The sequence below is a fragment of the Periophthalmus magnuspinnatus genome, chromosome 3 (assembly GCF_009829125.3).
Source record: "Periophthalmus magnuspinnatus isolate fPerMag1 chromosome 3, fPerMag1.2.pri, whole genome shotgun sequence".
NCBI lineage: Eukaryota > Metazoa > Chordata > Actinopteri > Gobiiformes > Gobiidae > Periophthalmus > Periophthalmus magnuspinnatus.
In genome coordinates this window covers 26570256-26598252 of record NC_047128.1, presented here as the reverse complement: position 1 = coordinate 26598252, position 27997 = coordinate 26570256, and the positions used below count along the sequence as shown (strand labels likewise).

Genomic DNA, 27997 nt, shown 5'->3' with positions numbered 1-27997 from the left:
TTGTTAAAGATCAGTGTTTAGACTGACTTGACATTTATTACATTCTGTACAAAATTCAAGCTTGCATTTGGTCACAAAAAGGCTAACCACATTTTCCAAATGAGATGATATAATAGATAAGGCACACAAAGATAAACATTTAGGAAATGATAAGTAACCAAAAGCCTTCACAGCAAAGCCATGGACAGGACCAAAAGAGTCACATTTAACAGAGATTCTTTATCTGGGCACAGCGAGAGCGAGCAGATGGTACTCATGCAGCACATGGATGGGTATGTGTCCTCCTGTTAACGCAGCACATCTTTTCACTGAATTTTTAAATCGTCTTTAATCCAGCCAAGCTGCACAGACAATCTCTTATGTTGTGCTCATAATATACGCAGCCTTGAATGTTAAAGCAGAACCAGCAGGTAAAATGCATTAGGAATCCAAATAATTGGAATCTTGCTGAATTAATTCATAACCTTAATATGAACTGTATGAAAGCACATTATGGCACTGCCAATCTTTTTCACATATGCGTTGCTTGTTACACAGTAACAGCATTTTGCAAAGTGTGTCTTTCGATGTATGACCCAAACCGGATCCTTAGTTTTTTCAAAGTACCTTAGGTCTTCAAAATAGATTTAACATTAGTTTTTCTATTACATTTACATAAACATTAAAGGTTCCCAAAAGTAGCTGTTCACAGGACATAAAAGTGTTGAATTAGAAATCATACAACTTGAGTAATTCCAAAGACTTCATGGTATCCGTTGGTGGCGCTTTGTGGCGTGTAAACTGTTGACTTCAGTACATGAGTCCTTCTGTCTTTCCATTGGCCTCAGCTCAGACCCATGCCCTGTTGCTTGCTCATGTCCGTACAAACAAAAAAGGTCTTTAACTCCCCCTTGCCTTTAACATTGATGAATCCTCGACATTCACATGAGTAGCCCAATTTATCGAGCACAGATGATGTTTCTTCTGTAACCTACAAGAAAAATAACCAGATTGCTAAAATAGTAATTGGAACTGTGTATATGTAAACAGTACAACAACCTATACCATAACCTATACCATAAATGCCTTAAAAGTGACAGAAAATAATGTACCTGTATTTTTCCAAGCTCCCCAGTACTCTCCATTCTACTGGCTACATTTACTGTATTGCCCCAAATATCATACTGAGGTTTTCTTGCTCCAATCACCCCAGCTATGACTGGACCATGATTTATGCCTGTAAAAGATAATGGTAGTTTGGTATACTCAAAGAGCAGCAACAGAGGTTTGGTGAACTCAAGGACTTTATCCACAGCAGAGAAGATTTTACCATGTGCAATAATCTATCAAGTTATGTAAACATTGGCTTTTGTATACTATCATTTTTCACTGAAATGCATACAGATCCTACATCACTGTTTCTTAAAAAAAGTACTGCTAAATTCCAGATTCCAGAGATTGAAAGTGCTTCCTTTTATATCAAAGTTTGGTAACTTTGGTGTTTACATTGAAGTGATAAAATGTGATAATGAACCAAACCCAGTCCCTTACAGGGCAACTGTAGATACATACCCACACGCAATCTGAAGTTGTTGAAGGAATGTCTGTTTATGCCATCTAATTTGCCAATTAGAGCAATGGCAAACTCCACCATGATTCCTATCTGGGCATTTTGTCTGTCTGGGTCCTACATTTAAAATTTATAATGCATCAGTTCAAACTTTCAGGTGAATGTATTATGGCAAATACAAGTACAGTATGTAGGAGTGAAACCTCTTACCTGATTGTTCTCCTGGCCAGGTGTGCCACTGAGACCTGCTGCTGCCATGTATGTGCTTCCGATGGTTTTGATTTTTTCAAGGCCACTGAACTTTGGCTTTGACAGTAGCTGTAGTGTTAGAGATATAGAAGATGAATTAAAGGAGCTAAGGGTGTACAATGCTCAAGCTGTGACCTACAGAGACAGAATACAAACCTCATCAAAGTCGGCAATGATCTCATTGAGCAGTCTTAGACACTCCAGGCCTTCTTTGTTGATGTCACATTCGGTGTAGAATTCTTTAAAATCTGGCACTGAGGCGAACATCACACATACACAGTCGTAAGACTTGTAGTACAAGTCCTGTTGACAAAAACGCAAGCAGTTTGGACATACAGCCCTCTAAACATAGGTCCTCTATGAAACATTATAACATTTGTCTATAACGTTTACATCCAAATGATTGCAATAAATTGGTATCATATCTACTTTGCTTTAGAGCTACAATAAAGATTTTGTCCCTTTGATATTATAAGAGAAACACACAATAACATAGTGGAATTTTTCTAGGCCTATTGTCACATTAAGATGAAAATGTCTATATACATTTGTTTACAGAAAATATGAAAATTCACCTCATTCTTTTTGTTTTCACCAACAAACAGTGAGGCCACATGTGCAGGAAGCACGTTCTCCAGGAGAAGACGGTTCAGGTTTTCTCTTGTCTCAATCTCATCCTGCTCAGTGCGGTTCTTGTACTTCAGCAAGAAGTCCTGACGAAAGCATGCCTCGTTCTAGCAGACAGATATTGCATAACAGTTTTCATGCCAAGAGCCATTGGATCAGAATGGTTGTGTGTTTACCTGTTGTGAAATGATGAGCATTGTCACCAGGAATAAGGTGATGTAAATGCAACTCATCACCTTTGGGTGCTTCACAAGCCCTAAACATCTCAGAATAGACTCCTCTTCTTGACTGTTCAGCAAAAGGCATATTGGTCATTGATCATTCACTAGTCTATCTGTCTCCACTAGATATCACTGCTAAAGGTATAAGGAACATCACAGGACTTACCTGCTGCAGTTCCAGTTTCCTGAAACTTGATTAAACAAAGCATTTCCATAAAGCTCAAAGAGCTTCTGGTTTGATGTGAGTATGAGGACATAGTAAATTATGGAAGCCAGGGTCAAGAAAAGCACTTTGAGCTCAAAGCTCACTCTCAGAAATACCCCACATGCGACCAAAGACAGTATGCAGCAGAGAACTGAGTACTACAGGGAGAGAAGAAGGCAGACAATCACAATTAGCCTCAGCCAAATAGCTGCTCAAAAAAGAGTGGACCATTTTACTGCAGGTAAAGCAGTTTTCACTTACAGGGAGGTAGTAAAGGTCTTTTAAATCCTGCTGTTGGGACTCATTGGTGTGAGTCATGTCATGAATGTCACTGTTACTGCTCACACATGTCTGGGCAAAGCACTGAAGGTAAAACATATTTGACTCACATGTGACCAGAGGACAAAATGCTTTCAAGTGTGGTATGGCAGCTATGGAGTGTAGCTGCAAATAGAAAAGTACATAATGACCTTCTCCCCCCCTCAACACTAAGACTTACCAGGTTGAACACAGCCATGATAATGATGACTGCAGTAGTAGTTGTGGCCAAAGGGAGTCGCACACAGGGCTGCTTAACCACTGCCTCTGACACAGCTGGAAGTAACTGACAGTGTATCAACTTCTCTGAGAACAGGTGCTAGACAAGAAGATGAATAATGAGCAAAATAGAGGTTGTGAGTTTGGCACACGTCTGGCCCCTAAAGTTGCATCCCACAAACCCATGAGTTATGAGCTCTAAATCTAAACTTATACTGTGTTCAAGTATTCTGTTATTTTTACAGTCTGTAAAACAGCAAAAATGTATAGTGACACATGTATAGTAACAGGCAGAGGATATCAATAAATTAAATGATACAAATAGCACCAAGGAATCTTTTCCAGAGAGTTATTTTCAACATTGTGTGAACTGAAGAGTCACCATGACTGTTCGCGCTTAACACAAAATGTCATGTGATGCAGCTTCAGAAGTGAAATTCAGATGCCACTTTACTCTTCTCCATATAATCCATCCCATTTAACTATGACATCTGTTTTACCTTGGAGGAAAATGCTATACTTCACTGAATACATCACTGAAATGTTTAGATAAATGCAGAATAATGTTTGGTAGAGTAGAGCTTGATTTGTTTAACAATTTCTCATACTTGGCTAAGTGATATGCAAGCTCTTTTTAAATGTTAAATCCAAATTGAAGGTCTCGTACCAACCTGAAGGTTTCCTGCAAAACAAATGGCCATGGCGAGCAGTAGAACCAAAAACAACACTCCAAATGTAATGCCCAGCTTCTGTTGACTAGAAGACAACAATGCAATATATTGATTCATAAAGTTAAACTATGATTTGATTTTTAAAAACAATACCAAAGCAGACTTACTTTTTTGTCACCAGTATCTGGATCAAAAAGATACATATGAAGATGAAAGTGGCACAGCCAACATAATGCTTAAACATCGGCAAATCTAGGGCTCGATACTGTGGAGAAAATATATTCTTAACCACCTATTTCTGAAACATAATAACAATAATAGTATTTTTATTATATTTCTGCTACTGTGTTACTAACCTGTTTCTCCAAGTCTTTTTTGGGGAACCAAAGTGCTAAACTGCCAGTATCTTCTGACTTGGACCACTGCCTGGGGAGGATGAGATATGGTATGTCTTGTTCCAACTAGCCATAAAATCAAAGACATTTTTAAACAGTTGCTGAGATACATCCACCTACTTGCTGCTGAGCTCATCTATTGTGGTTGTCATTTCATTGTGGAGTTCCTCATCAAATTTGCTCTTTTGGGATTTGATCCTGCATAAGAAAGGACAATAAGTACTTGGCACAGAGATGAAAGGATGGGAGGGGGAAGATTCTAAACCAAATCATGCAGTGCAGGTGATCCAGGACAGCTACTTTTTATACAACTGAGAGCATTAGTTGGAGGGAAAAAGAGAGGATTTCAGGCTGTTAAAAAGCTGCATAGAGGGAAGGTGGGTTAGATGGAGTCCGAGGTGTCACTGCTGTGCCTCTGGAAACCCCCTTCTTGGACAGGAAGGAAACACTCACAGATGCACCAGCCCAAACGTACGCCTGCCTGTCCCATGATGAGTACAAGGAGCAGCCCTCTACTATTGTTACCACGTTAGACATATGATCACGAATAGACCAGTCCTGTTAGTTTGGAGACTACCAGTCGTTCTCACACTGCTTTTTGGCTGGTAATAATATAATTTGGTGATGAAAGTAAATCATAATAGTCTAAATTTGAATATTTTATTTCAAGGGAAAAAGCAATGTGGTCACAAGGCAGTGTGGGTTTGAAAATGGACCTTGCATACCACAAAGGCCCCACTCACTTATAGCTGCTGAACGGAGGAGGAGACAATGTGAATGGCTCTTCAAGAGACTCATCAAAACTATCCAGACGCAAGAGTGAGACAAAAACAAACTCAATCACAGAAATGAACGGTAGGTCAGAAATAACAGCAACGTATACCCATATATATGCACCTGTACAATACATGTATTTAACATCTGCTCCTTAACAGGGTCGATTTGCATTTAGTACATAATGATTATTGTGACCTACTCTGAAGGTCAACCCAGATTACTATGCCAATACCAATCTGCATCTATAAGACAGACAACAAAATTGAGCAAAAGCCTTTATAAAGCACTAGGTCTGGTTGAATATGGAATGTTTTCAATAGGCAAGGGTGTTAATAGCAATGCATAATTTAATATTCGTGCACTTGTCAGCTCCTTTGCATGGCCACACAACACTTCAATGCTATAGTGAATTTGAATGTTTTAGTGCCAGATGGCCTTCCTGTCTGACACTGTGGCAATGTAGGTCACAGGTTGGAGCACAAAACACTTGGTACTGGCTCAGAAATGTATTTCATGCCAAACATCCATGCTAATTATATCATAGAATTAGTTTTATTGTATTGTATCTTAATTTAATAATCCATTATTAATGTTATATAATCTATACATACTATATCTTTTCAATTGAGCAGAGCAAACTAATAAGCAAAAATCATTATAAATATATTGAGAATAATGTGAAGTCAAATCAGATTAGATCACATTGTTCTCACCTATCAGTGAGTGCAGAACCCACAGTCGATCGAAGTGGGATGTCCTAAAAGGCAGGGGAAACACATTCAATCATTACAAATGCAAGATAACAATAGTTAATACAATGCCCTGAGCAATGTCTGAGATGAATGTTGTTTTCTTCAATCTATTGTATTTACATTGTTCATTATGAAAACAAACGCAGAAATTCTAATCTACCTTGTGGGGTTTTCCATTCACATTGTTGTCAGAGATGAAACCCTCTCGGTTCTGAAGGTGGGCAAATGGTTTCACTGCTCCCCATGATTCCAGATAACGTGTCATGCGCACAGATGCACGCATTTTTATGCCGACATTCACCCGAGGTGCACTGCGTGTCGATGAGTCCTTAGACTTGAGCAAAAAACGTATACATATTACAGCAATATTATTCATCTGTCAAAGATATTCAATATTTTTTTTCCAAATTGAACTCACTCGTGGATCAATCACTAGGTAGGTGCGGACATTGAGCTCCTTGAGGTAGGGGTCCCTCAGATGGCCATTGCCTTCCTCCACCTCATATGCCTTGTTTAGGTGTTTCAGAGTGGCCTCTGTTATGTGAACACGCCTAAAGGGAAAGGTATTACCACTATGATTATCAGTACCTATCATGATGACTGTAATGTTCTTTTCCACTTTAGCTTGAGTATCCATTACAACATTATTTAACTGTCTGACAACAAAATGTTTTAAAGAGAATTGACATACCCTGGTACACCTCCAGACTCCATGTGATTGGCCAGAGTAACATCATGAGACCACACATCAAACTGCCACTTACGAAGGCCGATAACACCGCAGAGCACATTTCCTGAGTGAACTCCCACTCTCATGTTGATTTCCACAACTGTGGCCTCCCGCACCTGTCTACAGAGCAACACTTCAACATACACTCATGTTTGACCAGTCTTTGAGTTTGTAAAGTGACACTTACTTGATTGCCTCACACATGTCAAGGCCCATTTTGACACAGTTTTTTGCATGCTTAGGCAGAGAGACTGGCAGCCCTGACACACAGTAATAACAGTCTCCAAGGATCTTGATTCGCATGCACTCATTTTCCTACAAGCATAAATAGATTAGCTTTAAGTTCGTCAGCGTTGGACGTGGTTATTATATACCAAAACAAATTAAATGTATAACTTGTGTAGAAACAAAAAATAGGTGACTAACCTTTGCAATTTGGTCAAACTTTCCAAACAGCTCATTAAGCATGAGGACAAGTTCCTTGGGAGAGCAGTCACTGGCCAGTTGGGTGAAGCCAACAATGTCCGCATAAAGAATGCTGAATGTAAAGAGAGAATCAATGTATTATTGGAATAAAACCGTAGACACAATTATATTCATATGATTTGATTTATTTTTGCATGTATGGTCAATCGTCTCCATAAACAGTCAATTTACTCTCATTAGTTACTAGTCTCTCTAGAGAAAGGTCCTAATAACCAGTGTGTGAAAGATCTAATCACTTCTGTGTGCAGTTTAAGAGACAGCTGTAGTGTTGGCAAACCTCCACAAGCCATGAGTATGTAAAGACTGCAACTCATAAACGTGTGCATGAATGATATTCATGTAAATAGCAGCACTGAATTTGACACAATCTGCAATTGAATCTTCATCTATCATCTCAGTTAAGTCTACATTTCTGTCCAAATATAAAGAAAGAAGGTAATAGCAGTAGGGTACAAAAGATGACAACCAAACGGCACAGGGACTGACTGGCCTGACGTGTTAGCACATAAGTAACAGACTAAAACAGCCAGGTGATAGACAATGGAGTTAATGACATGTCTGACAAACGTAATTATAGAGATCGGTTAAGGATGCAACCTGTCGTTCAGCAAGTGCAGCACTAAATGTACACAAACATAACAATAGGTCTGTGATTATCAAAGCCCTAAACAGACCCTTCTAAATGAGTTGGAACAATTTCTTTTGAATCTTGGTTTAAGACGTAAGTAACAGACAAGCACAACAAGTATCCTTATAAAACCTATTCCTGTATATATGCCAAATGAGCTGCTGAGCCATCTGCCAAAGTTCAGTTTAAGCTGACCCACTGTCTGTCCGCACCAGTTAAATTAATGAAAGCCTTATAAAACAAAGAGCTGTAACTGGGTCACAGCACTGAAAACATAATAAGACATAACCTTGACTGTTTAGAGAATTGGACAGAAATATTCATTTTCTCAAGTACTTTACTTCTAACTACATCATTTATATTTTGCTATGGGGTAAACAGCAGTCCAAACATTTACTTTCAGTAGTAAAAAATTATAATATTGTTAAAATGTTTAATGGATTAAGTGACATCATTTGTGTTATAATAAGTACCCTGTGATCTATGTATTTGATTTTATACCTCACATTCTCATGTCTTTTCACATAGAGGCTATGGAAGTTGTTATCTTTGACCAGCCGCTGTTGCTCCTCCTTATCTTTACAGTCTTGTAAGCGCTCCATAATTGCCAGCTTCATCTTCATGGAGATGTAGACAGGCAGAACAGACTGCAATAGGTTTTCCTGTAACAAACACAACCAGCTACATTTAGATTCGGCTAAATAAATTTTGCACCATATATTATCGTGCTCCCGATATGGGTCTGCATTGGAAATGCCACACACAAAAATGTTGTTTTAGACATTAATCTCTACAAGTATGTTTCAAAACAACTTTCATAGGTCAAAGCAAGTGCTCATGAAAGCATTTTGATGACAATCTGTAGTTCAGAAAGTGTGCGTAATAAACACATAGTACAGTTTTATTAAGGTTTGTCCAACACAAAGATTAAAAAAACATTTATCTCTCACAAAGATGGATGCTTTTGTTTTTTATGTAAATTATGAGCAGATGTTATCAGTTAAAACCTCTATAAGAATGTCCTGTTTAAGCCCCACCAATAATTAAGATGATGCATTGCAGACACGTACTTAGTCTTTTTACATTTCATTTTAGTACATTAAACCATAGGCCTCCTATTATAAAGCACTACACGTGAGTTTATTAAGTACATATCTATACAAAAATAAATGCAGTACTGACATTTCAGCAATACAAATTTACAAGTTAAGTAAATACAATAACCAAAGCAGTATGCAAATGCCACCTTTCACAACAGAGTCAGCAATAGGGTTGCAAAATTTCGGGAATGTTCAAAGTAGGGAAATTTCAATGGTAATTATAAGGAATTTATGGAAATTAATGGAAATGAACAGGGAATTAACACTGCTCAAGCTTGTCTTTTTAGTAGGAGTGATGCACAGAAGCATCACACAAACCGTGCGTATGTGTGAAGTGATTGCTTCAAGGATGTAAAAAATATATTTTATTTTTGAAATGTAAAGAAAAAGTCACATCATTTAAATAAATAACAATTAAATGAAATGGAAAAGAATACTTAATGACCTGAACAAACATCTCAAAACACATGAAATAGGCAGTGTTCTTGGACCAGAATGCACTCACCTGTTGCCTCTTCTCTATCTCCAGCTTCATGCGCATACTCAGACTTCTCAGTGTGTCCTGAAATGTTTGCCGTAGTGTTTTCTCCATCAAGACCTTATGAAAGGCTCCCACTATACTGCCACACAGAAACACTACGGCATTTGACACCAGCTATAAAACAAATGGGAAACAAAATGTGACCAAATGAACATAGTCTTTCATAGAACATAATACAGTAATTCATTGTAACTTGCTTCACCTGGTTGGGAAGATAGGGTGGGGCTTCATTGCCATAAACTGTGAGTCGAAGAGTAACAACTAAGATGTGGGATACAGAGGAGGCAATGCTAAGGAGTACCGCATGCCACAGCTGGAATGGCAGCATTGTGTACATAGTGAAGATGATGAAGAGAAAGAAAGGCACCTGCAAATACAGTTCATTTAATTAATGAGGAAAGTATTAATTTATTCCTGTAGGGGGACACAGATGTTTGGAGACCCTCTCAGTATTTATGGGGTTTAAGTGGGGTATAATGGCCAGTTAGTTGGTGGGGGCTGACACAGTGACAACAATGACAAATGACCATTCATTTACAAGGGGGAATTTAGACTCATCAATTCTGAGAAGGCGTGAATAACTTTGGACGGTGGGAAGAAACTAGAGTAACTAGTTAACCTTAGTAGACACAGGGAGGACCTATATTGTTCTCTTCTAAGACAAGAAAATATACCTTGCACTGAATAGCTAAAGGTGCACTATGTAACCTTTCTGGCTGATGATTCACTAAGCAGGTGACCAGCTCCATGGAGACAAGCTAAAGGCAGACCTTCTGTCTGAAAAGTTACAAAGTGCACCTTTAATTGCTTTAGATTGTATAAGAAGAGGAGCAGGATGAACTTTAAAATAAACTTTGTGGAGAAAATGATTACATTAGTGCTGACTTTGGATATTGCTTTTATACAGGTATTCCATCACAAATCAAAATGGCATTACCTGATCCCAAGGCAGAAAGATAGGTCCACTGAAAATGAAGGTGAAGCCCATGGACAGGTGTGTGGCCCAGATGACGAGTCCCAGGAGCCGCCTCCATCTCTGCGACAGCACGTCCGTACACACGAACACGAAGACAGCCAGAAACACACACAAGCTGGAGCTCACCACACTGACAAAGGCACAGTGTTCCTCTGCACTCTACACCAGCGCCAGGAGAGAGAACAATAAACACATTTTATTACTGCCACATTGACTGTTGGTCTTGGGTATATTTGACGCTGTAAATCACAGGTGGATTCCAATAGACTGCCTTTTGCACAGGGGCTTGCTGGGTCTGCTTATGAGCCACGTCTTGTCAGTAGACATGTACTAAAAAGGTAGTTTTGAGTAGACTTGTCACAATAACACATTTAATGTGATATATTGTTTCAGAAAATATCATGATAAAGGATCATACTGAAAATGCTACAGTTACTATGCCACTGACACGATGACCCTAAAGCAGGTTAATTCCTAAATGTACACTAACATTGAAAAACTGGAGGAAGAGTATAACTTAAGTAGTTGGTTAGTGTCTATAATGAGTCAAAGGGGTACCCTAAACAGCTCAAATAACAACAATTTTCCTACTAGTGCAAAGAAAGGGACATTTTGATCAATACTGACCCCCAAAATATTGTTTTATCTACCATATGCTGAACAATAAGTCAACAAAATAATAATAATGCTGTAGTTTTGATTCTTTTAAATGTATACATTTTTTTATTCTCCTGTCTGGTCCGAAATGGGTTAACATGCCATGTTCGGGAAAACATCTTGTGTAGAACTACTGTAGCTGCAGTTTGTAGTTTGCAGTGCCTTGCCTATTTTTGAGATTTATGATAAAGGTAAAACAGGGCCAATGACAGATAACAAAGGGTTAAAAGCAAAAGAGTGAGACAGTCCCACAAAGTCAGAGTTTATAGATCCCCGCTCGGAGAAGGCCATCTCTGCATTGTATGTTGAGCTTTCTGGTTACCATGGCAGCACTGCTAAAGGGCACTTCTAAACTGAAACACTTTGTGCTCTCAGTGTTGTCTTAACAAAACCTGTGTTGAAAAAGAACAATTATTTTATATAAATAGGATCTTTTTCAGGTTTCCCCCACCTGCTGTTAACACTAATAGAGTGTTAACCTGCTGTTAACACTTACTTTTCTTTTTCTTGGAATAAAAACACCGAGAAAAAGAAAACAAAGTCACTTGATTTTACTTGACTAAATAGGCATTGAGACATTTAGAAATTACCCAGTGAATAACTGAGAACAAAATAAATGCAATGCAGAACGCTCTCAATGAACTTTAAAATACCAAACCAAATAGAAGCAGGTAAGCACCAGTGGTTTATTGGCTTACTAGTGCCCAATCAACTGCAGGGGCAGGTGGCGGTGAGAGTAGCACTTATCAAAAAGCCAGTTTCCCATTCAGAGCTGCTCTTCATTAGATGGTCTACAGAGAAGTGGTGTTATATAAGCCCACAGTGGCTTTCTGACACTGCTACTGGACCAATAAAAAGGCTGCTTCTTGTTCTGCAACTACAATAAAAGTAATTCTTCTAGCAGTGCTATATTAAAAGAATTGAATATCACAATTAATAAATCTCAAATAAGTTTTAAATGTAATCTATGTAAAAAAGTGCCCTAGTAGTATCCATTAGGTAACATTAAAATAGCAGGAAGGTTATGGAAAAACGTATAATCTGCTAAGACAGAGGCTGTCAGTTCGAAAATGGCCAATTAGGCCACAGGACTGGGTGGTAACCTGCCTTCAACCATGCCAAAATCAACAGCACTCTGCCAATACAAATCAATCTATAGAGTACCTGCCTCTTCCTGCTGCTTTAAGGAATCTTTTAGGATTTGGCAACTGCTCCAAGTTTCCTTTGTTTCTTACATTTTAGTAACAGTAGCAGTGGACCTCATTTTCTGTCCGTCTGACAAAAATTTGTCAAGTCACATACTAAGTTCATATGTTTCAGTGAGTTATGGAACTCACCAAATAATTGTTACAATTAAAGGTACTTGGGTTGCTTGTCATATTCATACAGTATGTTCAAATATATTGGGTTCATGTTATTAAATGTGATTATGTCATACTTTTTCATTAACATTACTTTATAGGTTAGCCACTGTTGAAATAAATATCCATACAAATAATTGAAAAAACAAACAAACTAAAACTAATAATAATAATAATAATGATAATGATAATGATAATGATAATGATAATGATAATGATAATGATAATGATAATAATAATAATAATAATAATAATAATAATAATAATAATAATAATAATAAACAACTATGGGACTGAATCCACAGACTTGTTATGCTTCTTATGAATTTCCAGTGACATCACGTCTGGACAAAACCTATTCATTTTATGCAATAAGCAGAGCAGAGATTGATTTTGTATTTCTGCAGCTCTCCACAGAACAACTTCTCTTGATCACTCTAATGTAATTAACTGCACCCTTGTTTGTCCGGTAAAGATGGGGCATTCAATGTGTAATCTGCAACTTCTATCGTTATAGTTATTACATTGGACTAAGATATCTGTAAGTAACTATCATTAGGGCTAGGCAATATGTATCGAACTGTGATCTCTTTCCTGTGACAACATGTTATTTTGGTAAAATTTCCCTATCAAGATTACCTGCTTTTTATTTAATGCAGCTCTATGGTCATAAACAGACACTTTCAACCACCTACTCCTGTTGTTCACTCTAGCAGGTTCATATCCAATCATACAGCTCTAGTTACCTCTTTAAGACTATAAAAGATATGAATCATGACCAAATCGAAATTGTGATCTGAATTTTTTGACATATGAACCACCCCGAACTATAATACAGAGCAGCGTTTACAGACTTGAGACTTACCAGGCCTAGGGCGAAGAAGAGAATGAGGAGGCTTGCACAGGAGAGCATAGAGAGGCCCAGCAGCAGCACCAGAGGCTGATACTGGCTGATGCAGGAGAATTTTCGGTACAGCGCCTCATTTTTGAGTTCCTGGTCATTCAACAGGTACTTTCCCTTGGCTGGCATCACTATCATACGTTATAGAGCCATAGTAGACGTAAAAGAGATCTCACTCCACAGAACAGTACAAAGTTGGTCCAAAATCTTAGAGGATCCCCTCGCTAAGTCATGTTGTGAAATTTAATTATCCTCTGGATCCGACATTGTGAAAGAATTGTCTCTCCGGCAACTTGTCCACTCTCTCCTCTCCTCTGGGCAGGGCTATAGTGTGGCTAGTACTGGCAGGCCGCTGTGCTTCATCTACAGTATCCAGTGGGTTAGAGTAATGAGCCCGGGGCTGGAGACACAGGGGTGGAGAGAAGGCTCTTGAAGAAAGGGGAGGGGAGCAGCAAGAAGGGAGAGCGACGGGAAAGGGCGTCAGGGCACCAACAAAGACCAACAGAAATCCCACTGGGAGTGGGTAAGAAGAGGACTCAGTAGCTATACAAGGGCCGCTCTCTCCTCAACACGTCACATGGACACCTGGACAAAGACACAAAGTGGGGAAGAAAAAGTTTTAGGTTAATAGAACATCTTGTAAAAACAGGTGACAAAAAATATTTCTATCAGTCAAACACAATCTAATAGACTTCACACTCAAAAAATGACAGTGTTTGGATTTGAATTAATGTGACCAGTTTTAAAGTGCACAGGTGTGTTTTTCTAATTACTTTGTTGGTGGGATAGTACCTGTGGTGAATATTTATCACATTTTGCATCAGTCAAGAGGATGTCTGTGAAGAAATGCCACTGGAAGACTGTACAGAGACCATCAGGGGAGCAGGGGCTGAGACTTAAAAAAGGGAATACAGAGAAAACATGCAAGGCATTTGATCCATCAAAAAGAGGTATCTCTTTGTCTGTAGGCATTTAAAACAAGGCTGTTACTGTTTTTTTGTAAAAAACAAAAAGACAAGGGGCAAAAGGGGCAGGGCCTTGAGACCCATTGTATTATATATATATATATATATATATATATATATATATATATATATATATATATATATATATATATATATATATATATATATATATATATATATTTATATATAACTATATATTAAGATTTTCTGTGAATGGGTAGTCTAGCATGTCGTAATCCACTTAAGTACAGTACAATAAATATTTTCTAACATGGCTCAAAAACATTTACTTTGACTTTATTTGAAATGAGAAAGTATATGTATGACCCAAAATAATATGACCTAAAATAAGCCTGTAACAAATTATTCTCAATGTTATCAATATTTAATGAAAAGGATGGAGAGACTGCAGCTCCAAGTTCAATAGAAAGCTGAACTTTGCACTGCTGTCAATAGAAAGCTCATTTCCTGCACAAGCTAATGCTCCTGCCTCAGTGTACTGGGCTTTGTTTGTATCTTACATGGCAACAGAAACTGATGGTCTGGTCCATAAAAAGTGAGCATGCACCTATAGCCTATTTACAACTGTCATACATGTCTTTGAATCAGTGAGTATCGATACACTTCAATTTCTTCTAGGATGTCTTCATAGGACAAAAAACAACTATCAGTATGAGGCTGCTCGCTAAATGTATCTCCAACTTATCATAAACACGCTAGTGAACATCGAACAGCTGTTGAAAGCTGAAAACTGTTGAAACATTAACATATATCACTTCTGTTTTGTCCAGCAGCTTTTAAAATTTGCTTAATCCAGGACTAAATGGACAATGCTCCATTATAATAAGCAAACATCAGAGAAAATAAGAGTGCAGTTGTGGACTTAAGTTGTTTATGGAAGCCACTAAGTCAGGTCATTACACAGAAGCAGGATACTGATTATCCAGATCCATACAGCGCAGAGAGCCTTTTAAGAGCATATGCGCCTCAGAACAATGCATTTGGCAGATGCCCTGATGGTCATTACTTCTACAGCTAAAGTCACCATGGTAAAGAGCCTGCTTGTGACACTCGGTGGTATTTCTTTTAACCACAGGGATGTACGCCTCAATGGAGAGTGGTCTCTCAGTGAGCAGACATGAATAGCTACAACTCTACAGTGGCTGCCAGCCCTTTTTATGAAAACTCTGCAATTGAAGGAATCACACAGCAGCCTTGTAAACTGGCGTCACCGGAGGAGAAGCACAAAACCTGACTGACGTCAGTGTGTGCGCAGCAGAGACAGAAAGGCACAGGTCCTGGTGTCAAACAAAACAGGAGACCATGTTTGAAGAGAAATAAGAGCTAAGAAATACAGCCAGTGTTCAGCTCAGAGCTTTAGACAAACAAAAAATACTGTGGACACGCAGGCTATTTCAGATTATGTTACCAAAGATAAGGACAAATTCTAAAACAGATTTGGTTGTCTAATGTGTTTGAAATGCCCGCAAACACTGAAACAGATACTGATTTTTGGGTCTAATCAAATCAAGTCAATATTGGCTCTTTAGTGAGACAACAAGACAGAGTTAGCAGGTGGTAAATGAAAATCACAGCCAGGGCCGTGTCCTCCTTAAAAACTGAATATTCTGCCTCATGGATACTATTGCCAGAGAGGCACTACCTGAGGCCATCCACTCCCCACATAACACACTATGTGTCACAGTAAGTAAATAAAATAGGGATTTACAATATAAGGGTGCTAATACTGGTATTGATGATGTGGGAGATTTTTCCATTTATCAGTACCAGAAAAATTCCCTGGAATATTGGATGAAAGATTTTTCTATATCAATTGGAAATAAATTTGCAAACTAAAGAAGTGGCTGCATGTTTACACAGTTATCATTAAAGTACAACAACATGACAATATACCAAAGTAAAATGTTTATTTGAGATCTTAATTTAAATTTAAGGGCATTTCATAGACTTTAAAATTGACTTTGACATCAGCATATACCGCTTATCAGCTACAGTATCAGATGTCATCTGAAAACAAAAAATCCATATCAGACCATCCCTAAAATAAAATAACAAATTTGATTACTCTACATATATCACTTGAGCCTGGATGGTTTCTTTTCTGGTTTATTGGTGGGATGGACATCTTGTGCAAAGATTGACCAAATCTAAACCTTCTAAAAGGTCACTTTAGATTTTATTGCTCCTATTGTACTTCTCTTCAATGGGACCAGACACTAGAAATACAAAAGGAGCCACCACAAAGGAGAGGGTTAGGTTTTTAGCCCTCAATGTGCAAAGTTCAGTGTGGCAGACCAGTTAAACAACAGACCTCTCATTTTACACCAAATTAAATGGAAGCATAACTTTTGAATTTAACATATACAGTTACAAATAATGTATTTGTATTATTTCTTGAATAAAACATTACGGTATTCAGTATCGCTGGTGTTGCCAAGAAAGCTATTGTAAATATTTAAACTAGTTACAGTGGCAGTGAGTTCTATCTGTTTGGAGTAATAGGATAACAATTTCAGTAGCTAGATTAAAGACATGATACGGAATATTAATTCCACATAGCCTTAAACATTGTCTAGACCATAATGTTCCATGTCTAATCATCAAATTAAACTTCACAATTGAATTTGTCAGCAGATTTGAAAACAAGAGAGCAGGGCACTTAGCCTGTTAGTCTGAGTAGGTTAGGGTTACAGAGCCTCCATAAACAGATGATGTATGTAGAGCAATGCACTGGACTGATTAGATTAGGATGGCTGTCCTTTCCCATCCTCCTGTAACATCTATTGGGATTGAATTAGCTGCATTCACCAGAAGGAGCTGCTGAAAGCTAACAACATTAACAGGATGCTAGTGTCTCAGGCCTGAGCTTCAGATGCGACGGCTTAATAAATAAAGGAAGTGCGGGTGAGGATACAACTCACCAAGCTCACACATACACTGCATGCTCTCACGTGCCAAACATAGATCATGTTTGCCTTGTGACCAAGATGAACAAAGAGGTTTACTAACTACAAGGGTCAATTTAGAAATAGACTGTTGTGGTGGCCAAAGCAGTAAATACACTTTGTAAAACCACAGTTGAACTTTGTCAATTCTGTTTCCTGTAATTATTTTTTCAGTATCAGATGAAGTGAAATTTTATCCAGGATCAATGTTGTCACAATATAATAACAAAAATTTCATAACTTGATTTCGATATAAGGCTTGATACGACAATCATAATAAAAAACACCATCTGGTCTTACACTAGTTCTGATACAGATCCAGACCTTTCTAAAACTATTCAGGAAATGTCCAATTGTCCTGTTTACACAAATAATGATTAAAATGTATTGAATGTGTAACGTTTTTGGTATTGATTAAAATGTGGGTATGGATTTTTTTGACAGCGCTATCTAGAATTCAAATTACGCTCCCTATCACCATCGCCACAGAGACCTGAATGTCTCAGAGGGTCATCCCTGCTCTGTTTGCTCTGAAGAGACAGGGCAGAGCTACGATCACAAGCGGATGGCGGCCTCACATTGGTTTGATGATGGTAATTTTCCAGGCTACCATAAAACCAAGGCTGCCGACTGGGCCATCTGGTCTACCACTGCTATGAACAGTCGTAACATGCTTTAACTGTACATGCGATTTACAATGGGGATGAGAGACGTGACTAAATATAATTATGATTTTCCCTGATTAGAAACAAATACAAATGTTTTCAATATTATTTTCCTATATTATTTTCCTGAACATAAACAATACATATTTAATCACTGGCAATTAACACAAAGAGCAGTCTATTTCTCCAAACAACATGCTTTTACTGACAGAGGACTGGCTATGTATCTATCGAGTGAATTTAATTTAAATATCAATTAAACGCACAGCCTCAGTTTACACAGAATCAGAGCTCACACAGATTTAATTGCCATTATACAAATAACACTTGACGTCACTTTATTAGCTTGTATATTTTGCCATGTTTCTAAATCTGAAGCCACTCAGTCTCCAGTGCATATTTTAAACACATCGAGCAGCACTATCATTTCAGACAAAACTGAAATATGAACTGATAAAATAACACAAGAATCAAATGCACTTTTCAGAACATGTTTGTAGAGGTGAAAAAACAGGGTTAGCTTTTCCAATAAATAGGATAATTAATAGTTTTCAGAGAACATTCTATTACCTAAATAACTGCATGTAGCATTTGCAATTTGATTCATATTTGATTGCAATTAATTGTGAAACAGAATATTGGCTAGCTGTAGTCCAGGAAATGAACTTGGGCCCTGAGTAGCGCACCACCATGTTGTCTATGCAATCATTTTGTTCTCCAAGTAAATTCCTAATAAAAATCCTGCTTTCACTGCAGACAGATAAATGGTGCAGTCACTCTTACACCACATCATGAATGGTTAAATTGTAATAGGGGAAGTGTCATGTTTGTAGTGTATGATACCATCTTCACCACACCCATCTGCCCAACCTGCATCCTGTGGTTTTGACACAAAACTGAGATAGCACACTAAAATTATTCTTGTGATGGAATAAACACAGTCACAGTCACTGATAAAAATAACTCCCAACAAGATAGTATTAGTCAGTATTAGGAGGGAGCTCTTTGCGGAGCACAGGGAGGTTCTGGTCAACATCTGATAATTAAGCTTAAGGCTGATTTTCCTGGCAATGTCATACACAAGTTTAACAGAGTAAAAGAGCATAACAGACCCATTGCAGTGGTAGTGTTAAGTGAAGAAAAGAAGATAAAAACAATCATAAAGAAAAGTACATGGCTGTAGACCAGAACATCCCCTGTTGAAGACAGCAGTGCTCAGGAGGGACATTATTGTGAGAAGATTAAAATTCCCAGGTTTAGTCCATGTGCAGGATGTGACTTTCTAATTGTCTCATTGTAATTACAGCAAATACAATGAGGCTTTTGATATTAAACCATTGGTCCTTAGAGTATGCCAATAAACCTGCTTACCGTATAATGTTTTATATAAAGTAAAGACAGGTGCAAATAGGTCAAGTGACCTCTGTGACCAAAACATTACTCGTATATATATATTTAAAAATGCAAAGAGTAAATCATCTTTCTATGTATTTATTGTTGATTTGTTAGGGACAGATACAACAAACAGATTAACATGTAGTAATCTGATGCTGGTATCACATTGTTTATAATTTGCAACACCTTTGTCTGGGATACTCCACAGTAGTGCATTAAACATATATATCTCCATGGAGACAATCAGGTGACACCACTAGGGTGAGGTACAGGTCAGATTTGTGAAGATCAAGTCCACTTATATAAAAAATGCATGTTTTTCAAGTTATTTTGTTAGCGACGCCATACTATGGAACATTACAGGAAAAGCAGTAACATTTCCATGAAAAACAAGCAGGTGGTGGACCTTACACCAGAAAAGTTACATAGTGCACTATTAAAGCAGCAGTACAAAGCAAGACGATGCCAGTGATATACATAGAGGGATAAGGTTAATATACTGGGTCTCTGTCAAAAGTGAAATGTTTAACAAAGTCACTTGGCCAAGGCCCTTTTTAAATAATAAAAAGCTTTACACTCTTCTGAATGTCCCTAATAACCTATGGCTAATAAAACATGACCTTACTTCTGTTATAATTTTGGTTACTTTAAGTCAAGCATTGTTTGTGTGGATGGTTGGTCCCAGGGCATTACGTAAACATACCCTGCTTCTGTCAGTCAGTAACTACAAGAGAACCTACATATATAATGGAGATTTTCAAAGATCTATGTTCAAAGCCTAATTATAGCTGTTTCACAATGTATATAGAATAATCATGAATAGCATTGTAACAGTGTTTGTGTAGAAGGTCCCTGCACTATAAGTGTCATTTTGGGTCTATACCTCACAGTCCATATGTGCAATAAGTTCTCTTTTTCTACTAACAACTAATTATAGAGTGTTGTTGTGTTGTACTGAGCTCCTGGAATCCAATGCTCACCACAGAACTCTCAGCCGCTTTGAATAGCTGCACAGTGGTGTAGTATGATCATATGCAAAACAAATATATAACACAAAATATATAACACAATAACTCTAAAGCAGGATTATCCTCCAAAAACATTATTCTAAATGTGCAATATTAAAATATAATGCAATAAATAAAAAGCAGAAACACTTAAGTAGTTAGTTTGTATCTATAATGAGTCATAAAAGTTATTAAGTTCCCTAGTACAAAGAAATAGTACCCACCGAAGCTGAATAATTTGAGGAAAATATTTAACTGATTTTTCTGACAAGCAGAGCGGTTGGGATTAGATTTGCAATTTATTAATTTTTAAGTTTTAATAATAGGATTCTGTTCAAAGGTCACAATTTAAATGTATTCAAGACAACTGACAAAACGACTAAAATATGAACTGACAAATTAATGCAAGAATCCCATTTCAGAACATGTTTGTACAGATTGAAGCTACAGGGTTAGCGGTTTTTATGCAGAACAAGACAGGATATTTTGTTGTTTATGGAAGAAATTTTAGTGCTTCAAAAATCAAAATCGCAGCCTTTGTGGTTTGATAAAAGCGTCCATTGAAATTGTGTTTTCTAATTAGTTGCATATTGACCCTTAAAAATGACTGCTCCATTTCTAAATTATGGACAGATATAGTTTAGTAGTAGAGGCCAGTATAGCATGAACAAAACTATGACATTTACATTTAACTGAATATGACTTTTGACCATTATATTATCAGTGTATGGTCGCAAGCAAAATATATGCATTACATAAAATCCTGAGTGTGCAGGCTGTAAGGACAGTATGACATAGTGCATTGTCCTAAGCTTTTAAATGACAGTTATGCAGAGGATCAGAGGTCCTGACGCAGACGCAGCTGAGCAGGGACCTCATTACCGTGACAGTTATAGATGACTGTGCATATGGAGGAACAGTTTGTTTGGTTGAATGTTGCATTTTACTTTGGAGTCTTTAATGAAATGTATGTTGGTACTAGGTCTGTCACGATAAATACTATATAGACTTATTGATCATGTCAGAGGTGAGGGGTAACTATATATCGTAGGGTTATTTTCTCTGCACTACTTTAAGATTTGAGCTTAAAGAGTTGTATAAATAATTTCTTTGACTCATTATGGTAGAGATGTACAGATACTGGTGTCGGATATCAGCGCAGATACTGAAAAATTTCCTGGCTCAGATATCGGCTTTCGAATATCAGTCCAGTCGATACTATGGTTGGTCATATAAATTGAAGTAATATGACTATTTACTGGTCATAGTTGGCCCAGAAAGTCCCGTAATGTTTGAATTTTCATTTATACTTAAGTTGTTCTGTATGTGTAATCCCTCACTCATCCAAGTATGATTCATATTTATCTATTTTGCTAAAGTTTTTCTATAGTTGAGAGATAAATAACAGCTACACAACAATTTGGATCTATTTTTTTGTACCGGCAGATAGTTAAAGCTATAAAACTAGTGTTTAATTCTGCCATTTATTTATTATAGATCATGTTTTGTTGTTGTTTTTTGTTTTTTACAACATTGTACATTTAGAATATTTGTCTTTGCTATTAGTTTTTTTTTGGGGGTTTTTTTGTCAGTGATATTAATTAAGTTTCAGTGTTATGGTTTATCATCTATATTTTCTTCAGCAATATGGCACATTAAGATGTCATCTATTCTTCCAAAGCTGCCTCTTATATATATTTTTTGTCCTTAAAGTTACATCTTCCGGGTAAAATAAATGGTAGCTTAACCCTTTACTACAGCAGGGGTTTTCTTTGACCATCAATAGAGGCCTTGTCCAGAGCAGAACTACACATTTTACAGAGACTGCTGCAAGCCCAGGAATGTGTATGAAAGCACCGGTGTTCCACAACTGCACAGTCAGGAATGTGAGGAGGTCGTAGCACCATTTCTGGGGTTTGTGCGGTGAAGTGGCATCCTCGCTCTGCACATGTTTTAGGCTCTGCGCGATTATGCATGAACTGGCTTGAGATGGCTTGAACCCCAGTGTGGTATTTTCCAATTAAATATTAGTCAGACTCTTTCACAGTAATTCTTCTAAAACAGGGACATGTGTCTGAACTTGCTTGTCATCCTGTGAGTTACACCCATGCTTGAGCAGATTGAAATAGGGCTGCACAATTTTGAATCTAATATAATAGCATTTTTTTTAGCATTGCAATTAGATTAGAAATATGTTTTAAAAGTAGGTGTTGTGAAAGTTGGATTCAGAGTGTACATTGTGATCAGTTCCAGGTGCATTAACATTTGGGAGAAGACTGAATTGTTTTGCAATGAAGAACATGTCTGTAGAGATCTAAACTAATCTAAACTACAAGTACAACAAACTCTTTCTATAAAAACATAGTATATTTTGTTCTTTACAGAGGACATTCTGTTATCTATTCTAAATGATTGCAGCCTTTGAGATTTAATAATGGCACCAACTCAAATGTAGTTTATTAAAGTATATTGTGCAACCCTAATTTTGGAACTATGTTACTTTTAGCTGCACCTGGTAAAAAATACTATTTCAGTAAATGTAGATTCCAGCTGTGATATACATCAGTACTAAATAGACAATGCTGCAAAAGACTGGACTCATACCGTGGATGTTGATGGATCTCTTCAAGCACCAGTCTATCCCAGCATCAAGAGGGAAAAAGCACATACACAAACCCTGATACACTGGAATTAAAAAGAGGAACTTAAGTTTTTGTTCTGCATGTAACTTCAACACAGTTGACACCTTAAACTTTGATCTAAATTTCATTGGTTAGAATAGCTATAGATGGACTCCACTCTTTAGCACAGAAAGTGCATTAGTAGCTGCACATTTTCAATTTGAGCACCAGGTGTGCAGGCTGTATTAAAAAAGAAACAACTTCCTGAACCTCAGACAAAAATGTCCCCACTCTAGTTAAATGTTATTCCACCTACGCTTTGAATGCTCTCCACCACTGTACTTCCATCATCATTTCTGAGAATGCATTTTCACATTTATAATGCTTAGATTCTCAACTGAAGGTCGACCATTGCCCATGTCAGTCATTTGTGTCTCCTTACTTCCTTAGCAACCATGACTTATTTCCTCTAACAACATTGCAACCACTGCAGATTGAGGAAACGATGCAACCACTGCAAAAAACACAAGAGAATGTCTTTGTACAACGGCCTGTTTCATAGGGCTGACAAAGAACTACCCTGAAACACTGAGTCAAGGGGAAGACTGACATGATTCTATAACAAGGGTGGGCAATGGTGACAAAAAATATCTCGATTTTTACTAATTTTCTCAATAACAATATTCAGATATATATTTTTAGAAATAGAAGAAGATTACATTGGACATTTCAGTCTCTTTTTGATGCCATTTTTAATACTTAAAAAATGAAAAATTAAATATCTGCCACCTTAATCAAATATGTCATCAACTTGGATAGAAAACGGGGACTAGCATTTTTTCAGTTTTTTATTACATATGATACTTGCAGTAAGTAGGACCTTCACAAACTTGTCTCAGTGGTACTTTTCCACACAGGGTCCTCTCGTATACATTGCGTAATGTTCTTGAACCACAGAAAGCACATCCAACTGGAAATGAAAAGGGGAAAGACAGCACAGGACACCCACACGAGAGTCCTATCCACATTCGGAGTATTTAAAGGATGCGCACAGAGGCTACAGGGCATTTCGCATCCAGTAACACACGTCTCCAACACCTCCTGTATGCAAACAGGGTCAGTGACACCAGCCATATCTGGGTGGCTCCAAGCAGCTAATTCTAAAACATCATCTTATATTTAGTGGAGAGTAATGCATTAACAACTCATCACCACTGTATGTGCGGTGGAGGGAACTGAATCTTTTGTTAGACATAAGATATTTATTCTAGCATATGCTTACAGTTTTGCAGATGAGAGCAGATTGTAATTAGTGCTTTCAAATGAGACCGTGGGCAGGAGAGGTGAAGAGGAAATGGAAAAATGAGACAACAACAGAGTAAGGAGGCATTTCTCTAACAACAGCCACACAGATGGAGCCCAGAAGAAGTGATTCTTCACTTGGTGCACAAGTAAGATGACAAACCTGCTATGGATGATTTGGCTGATTTCAGGACATCAACAGAAAAATATATTCTATGTGCCACAAGGCTGCAACAACTAATCAGGGTAATTGTTATATGAACTGTACAAACTCTAAAACACATGCCCAAAAGAACTTCTTATACGACGGCAGCATTATTAAATCAAAACTTATCAAAAGATATTTAATTTGGAAATTTACTCTAACTAGAAACCACCATATTTCTACATTTTGGATTAAAATGTAATTAATTAACATAATTGTTTGACTAGTTAACTAATGAAATTAATTACTGACTAAATGATTGTTAGTTGCAGCCCTAGTTACAACACAAATACTGGCTTGTGTGCTTTTATTCTCTGGCACTGATATACTCTTACAACACAATGACAGGACAGTGAGATCTCGATCCTGTTTGATTTTAAAGGGAAGCTTAGGGCAGTTAATGCAATTTATGGTAATTGGTGTCATTAGATACAAAAACAACGGTTTTGCTCAGTTGACCTCAGCTACAAAAGCCGTTGAACAGAGCCTTTGACATGTATGTTTGGAGGATCACAGGTGAAATAGTCATGGTCCATGGGATGAGCATAGGAAGTAAACATGTGATGCCATGTGCTGTTTTGGAAAGTTCACATTTGACTGTGATTGGTTAAATCCACATGTCATTCACTCACGCTGACCAATAGGAGATGTGGATATCGTCTGTTTTTGAGCATGAGATGCACTGAACAGATAACTGAATCACTATATCCAAAACAGCATAGCCACAGGTATGAGGTCATAATTAGATTTTTTAGTATTGTGACACTAAAATCTATTACAATATTTTGAAAGAAAGGGGGTAAAATGTGTTTTATATGAAAATCAGCTACTAATCAATACGAAAACTAGTAATGAAACTAGATACTCATCTGAGCAGGTATGGATATTAAAAAAGTCATATTCACAGGACAGAAATTAACCTTTCCTGAATGTGTTTAAAATGATCTTGAGCTGTATCAGAAAGAGTGTAAAACCACATCTGGTGTCGGAATTTATATTGAGTATTGAGTCTATTCCTGAGTATTGAAATTCAGTTTGATATTTTAGTATTTTACTGTGACAACACTAAAACCTATGTCAGCTAATATTAACTGCTTCAAAAATAAGGACTAGAGTAAGAATTAGAACTGTTGTGTCAGCATAAGCATACACACAACAGGCAGGAGTGAGAGCGCTTTGTCCAGAATGCTCCACATTATGGAATTATACTTATCTATGTCTATCAAGTCAGTGACAGACAACCACACTCACAAAATACTTGCTAGATATTGTTGAGGAATTAAAACTACTTGTTATATGAATAAATGTAAGTTACATCAACTTAATGCAATACCATGGAAATTGAACAACATGAAAAGGAATATCTCCATGGAGACAAGAATATCTCCATGGAGACAAACACCAGAAAAGGTACTCTACAAAGTGCACGTTTTAAGGGTTAAACAAAAAAGAACTGTCAAGTAAAGATAAGATCACATAAATAACATAAAAGACAAAAACAACAAACACTAAAATCTGAACAGAAGCAGGTCACCAGAGGATGAAATCATTTGAGAATATGTACAGACTCTCTGTAGATGACAAGAGGCACATGTGCATTTCCTGTGCTGGTTCCTCAGATTTCCTGTCAAGGTCACTGTCAGTCAGTCAGTCAACAGTATATACTGAATGCACAAGTTTGGTAGTTACAAGCCAACTGTGTCATGTCGGAAATACTGCAAATGGACAGAACGGGTGGGGAGCAAAAATAGAGATCGCAATAGTTAATGGGAAAAGGAGGACAGATGAAACATGAAAGACAGAAAGAACTATTAGTGATGCTAATCTGCCTTCATTTGAACTTGGGGGTGGGTTGATAAAGGAAGCAACGAAAACACTTTACTTTTATTTATTACAACAAGCACCAAAGACCATAATAAGTGCAAAACCCTAACTTATGTCCCCAGTCCTCTCCGTAAAAACAACACCCGATGTAGCACTGATACGGTATGTTCCTCATGACTGAAAGGTTTTTATAAAAGGTTTTTATTCTGCACTCTGTTTAAACGTTAATTTTATGATTATTTGTGATTATTTATGTTTTGATTTGTGTGATTTTGATGTCTTTCTTATTCTGTAAACCACCTTGAATTACTTTGCGTATGAACTGTGCTATACAAATAAACTTTCCTTGCCTTGCCTCGCTGGGTATGTGTTTCTTGTATTTGATTAGATTAGTGCTTATTAACATTACCAAATGTACCCACAGTTGCAACATGTCAGAAAATGAAACAAAGAATAAATACATAATAAGGCTTGAGGCTGCATGTACCATTTTCCTTCTGTTCTTTAACTGTGCGGTGCAATACTGGAATTTCCACACTGTGGGACTAATAACGGCATATCTTATCTCTTATCTTAAAACCACTATGAGGTATCCACTGGCCGAAGTACAAGGAGATTTGGGGGCCAGTTGTAAAAATGACACCCCGTACACTCAGTGTCATCTGCCATTCTGTACAGCTATGTAAGCTCCATATGTTCAGAGTTGCAAGGCCAAGCAAGTTGCCTGCATCATCTGCTATTATATTGGGTAGTTTGCTTCATCTTTTGAATATCATTGCAGTATTGTTTTGATGTATTCATGTTAGGCTGTTTTGGACCACTAGATAGTTGTTAAATTCACAGGTTCATCAGGTGATGTCATCATCTATTGAACCGATATAGACCTTCAGTATAGGCTTACTTCAATTTAAACAGAAAGAGAAAGATACAACAAAACATCTCTGATGTAAATGGTCAACTAGTGGGCCTAAAGAATAAAAAAGTGGCACATGTTCAATTAACCTAAAAAGGCCAATGCAGCTGAATTACTTGAATGTTGGTCCTATAAAAGGAGAAAACGTCGATTTAGTAGAATCTTTGCCCTATAGATCATGTAGACAAATTGCGCCATTATACATAAAATCTCTAGATGCTTTTAACAAGAGGCATGACTCGACCAAGAGGAAAGCCAAATAACCACAATCCGTGACAAACCAGGCGCACAATTTAACTGGCCAGTCAAGAATACACACTTGGCCAACATTTAAAAAGATGTGTCTAATAGCAGGGAACCAGTCCGGATCCAGGCAAGCGCACCATGCAATTTAAGGTTTGACCAATCCAGTGGAGGATAAAATAAAGCACAAGATAATCAAGAACACACAAAACAAGTAAGATTGTTCATTTAAATTCTAGTCAAAAAAAAAAAACGATGTCAAAAACTTTGGTCAAAGAACCCCTTCCTTTTCTTCGTAGGCTGCAGTTAGGTCGTAATATCGCCGATGTTCATCTAAAGAAATCATGGCGCTAAAGAAATATTTTCTTGCGTCCCACTCTTACCTGTTGAAGATTTGGGTGAGCAGAGGAGAATATTCGGTAAATGAGCTGTAGGTGCAGCCAGTTTCGGAACATGGTGTGTGCTGTCCGTCTGTAAACACGGTGCGCTGAGCGCGCGCACTGACGCCCCTCCTCCACAGAGCAGGGA

The 27997-nt window shown here is 37.5% G+C and overlaps 1 protein-coding gene across 3 annotated transcripts; it reads right to left on the bottom strand.

Moving 5' to 3' along the window:
• Positions 1–5: 5 nt before the first annotated feature.
• On the bottom strand, positions 6–27983 carry adcy7 (adenylate cyclase 7). Of its 3 annotated transcripts, none has more exons than XM_033991609.2 (27): positions 27853–27982; positions 13328–13948; positions 10406–10603; positions 9671–9835; positions 9433–9582; positions 8329–8489; positions 7140–7251; positions 6901–7028; positions 6675–6833; positions 6402–6534; positions 6144–6317; positions 5945–5988; positions 5198–5257; positions 4575–4652; positions 4416–4485; positions 4227–4324; positions 4060–4144; positions 3351–3488; positions 3113–3214; positions 2813–3009; positions 2602–2713; positions 2374–2532; positions 1955–2101; positions 1760–1867; positions 1552–1666; positions 1092–1216; positions 6–970 (listed from the first exon to the last, which is right to left on the bottom strand). In XM_033991609.2, exons 2-27 carry the CDS (start codon positions 13499–13501, stop codon positions 824–826), a joined length of 3339 nt encoding a protein of 1112 aa, XP_033847500.1. In that variant the 5' UTR covers positions 13502–13948; positions 27853–27982; the 3' UTR covers positions 6–823. The 3 variants fall into 3 exon arrangements, with proteins under 3 accessions (XP_033847500.1, XP_033847501.1, XP_055088483.1); XM_055232508.1 differs by having other exon boundaries at positions 35–993; positions 27853–27983; XM_033991610.2 differs by lacking the exon at positions 5198–5257 and having other exon boundaries at positions 27853–27981.
• Positions 27984–27997: the final 14 nt, after the last annotated feature.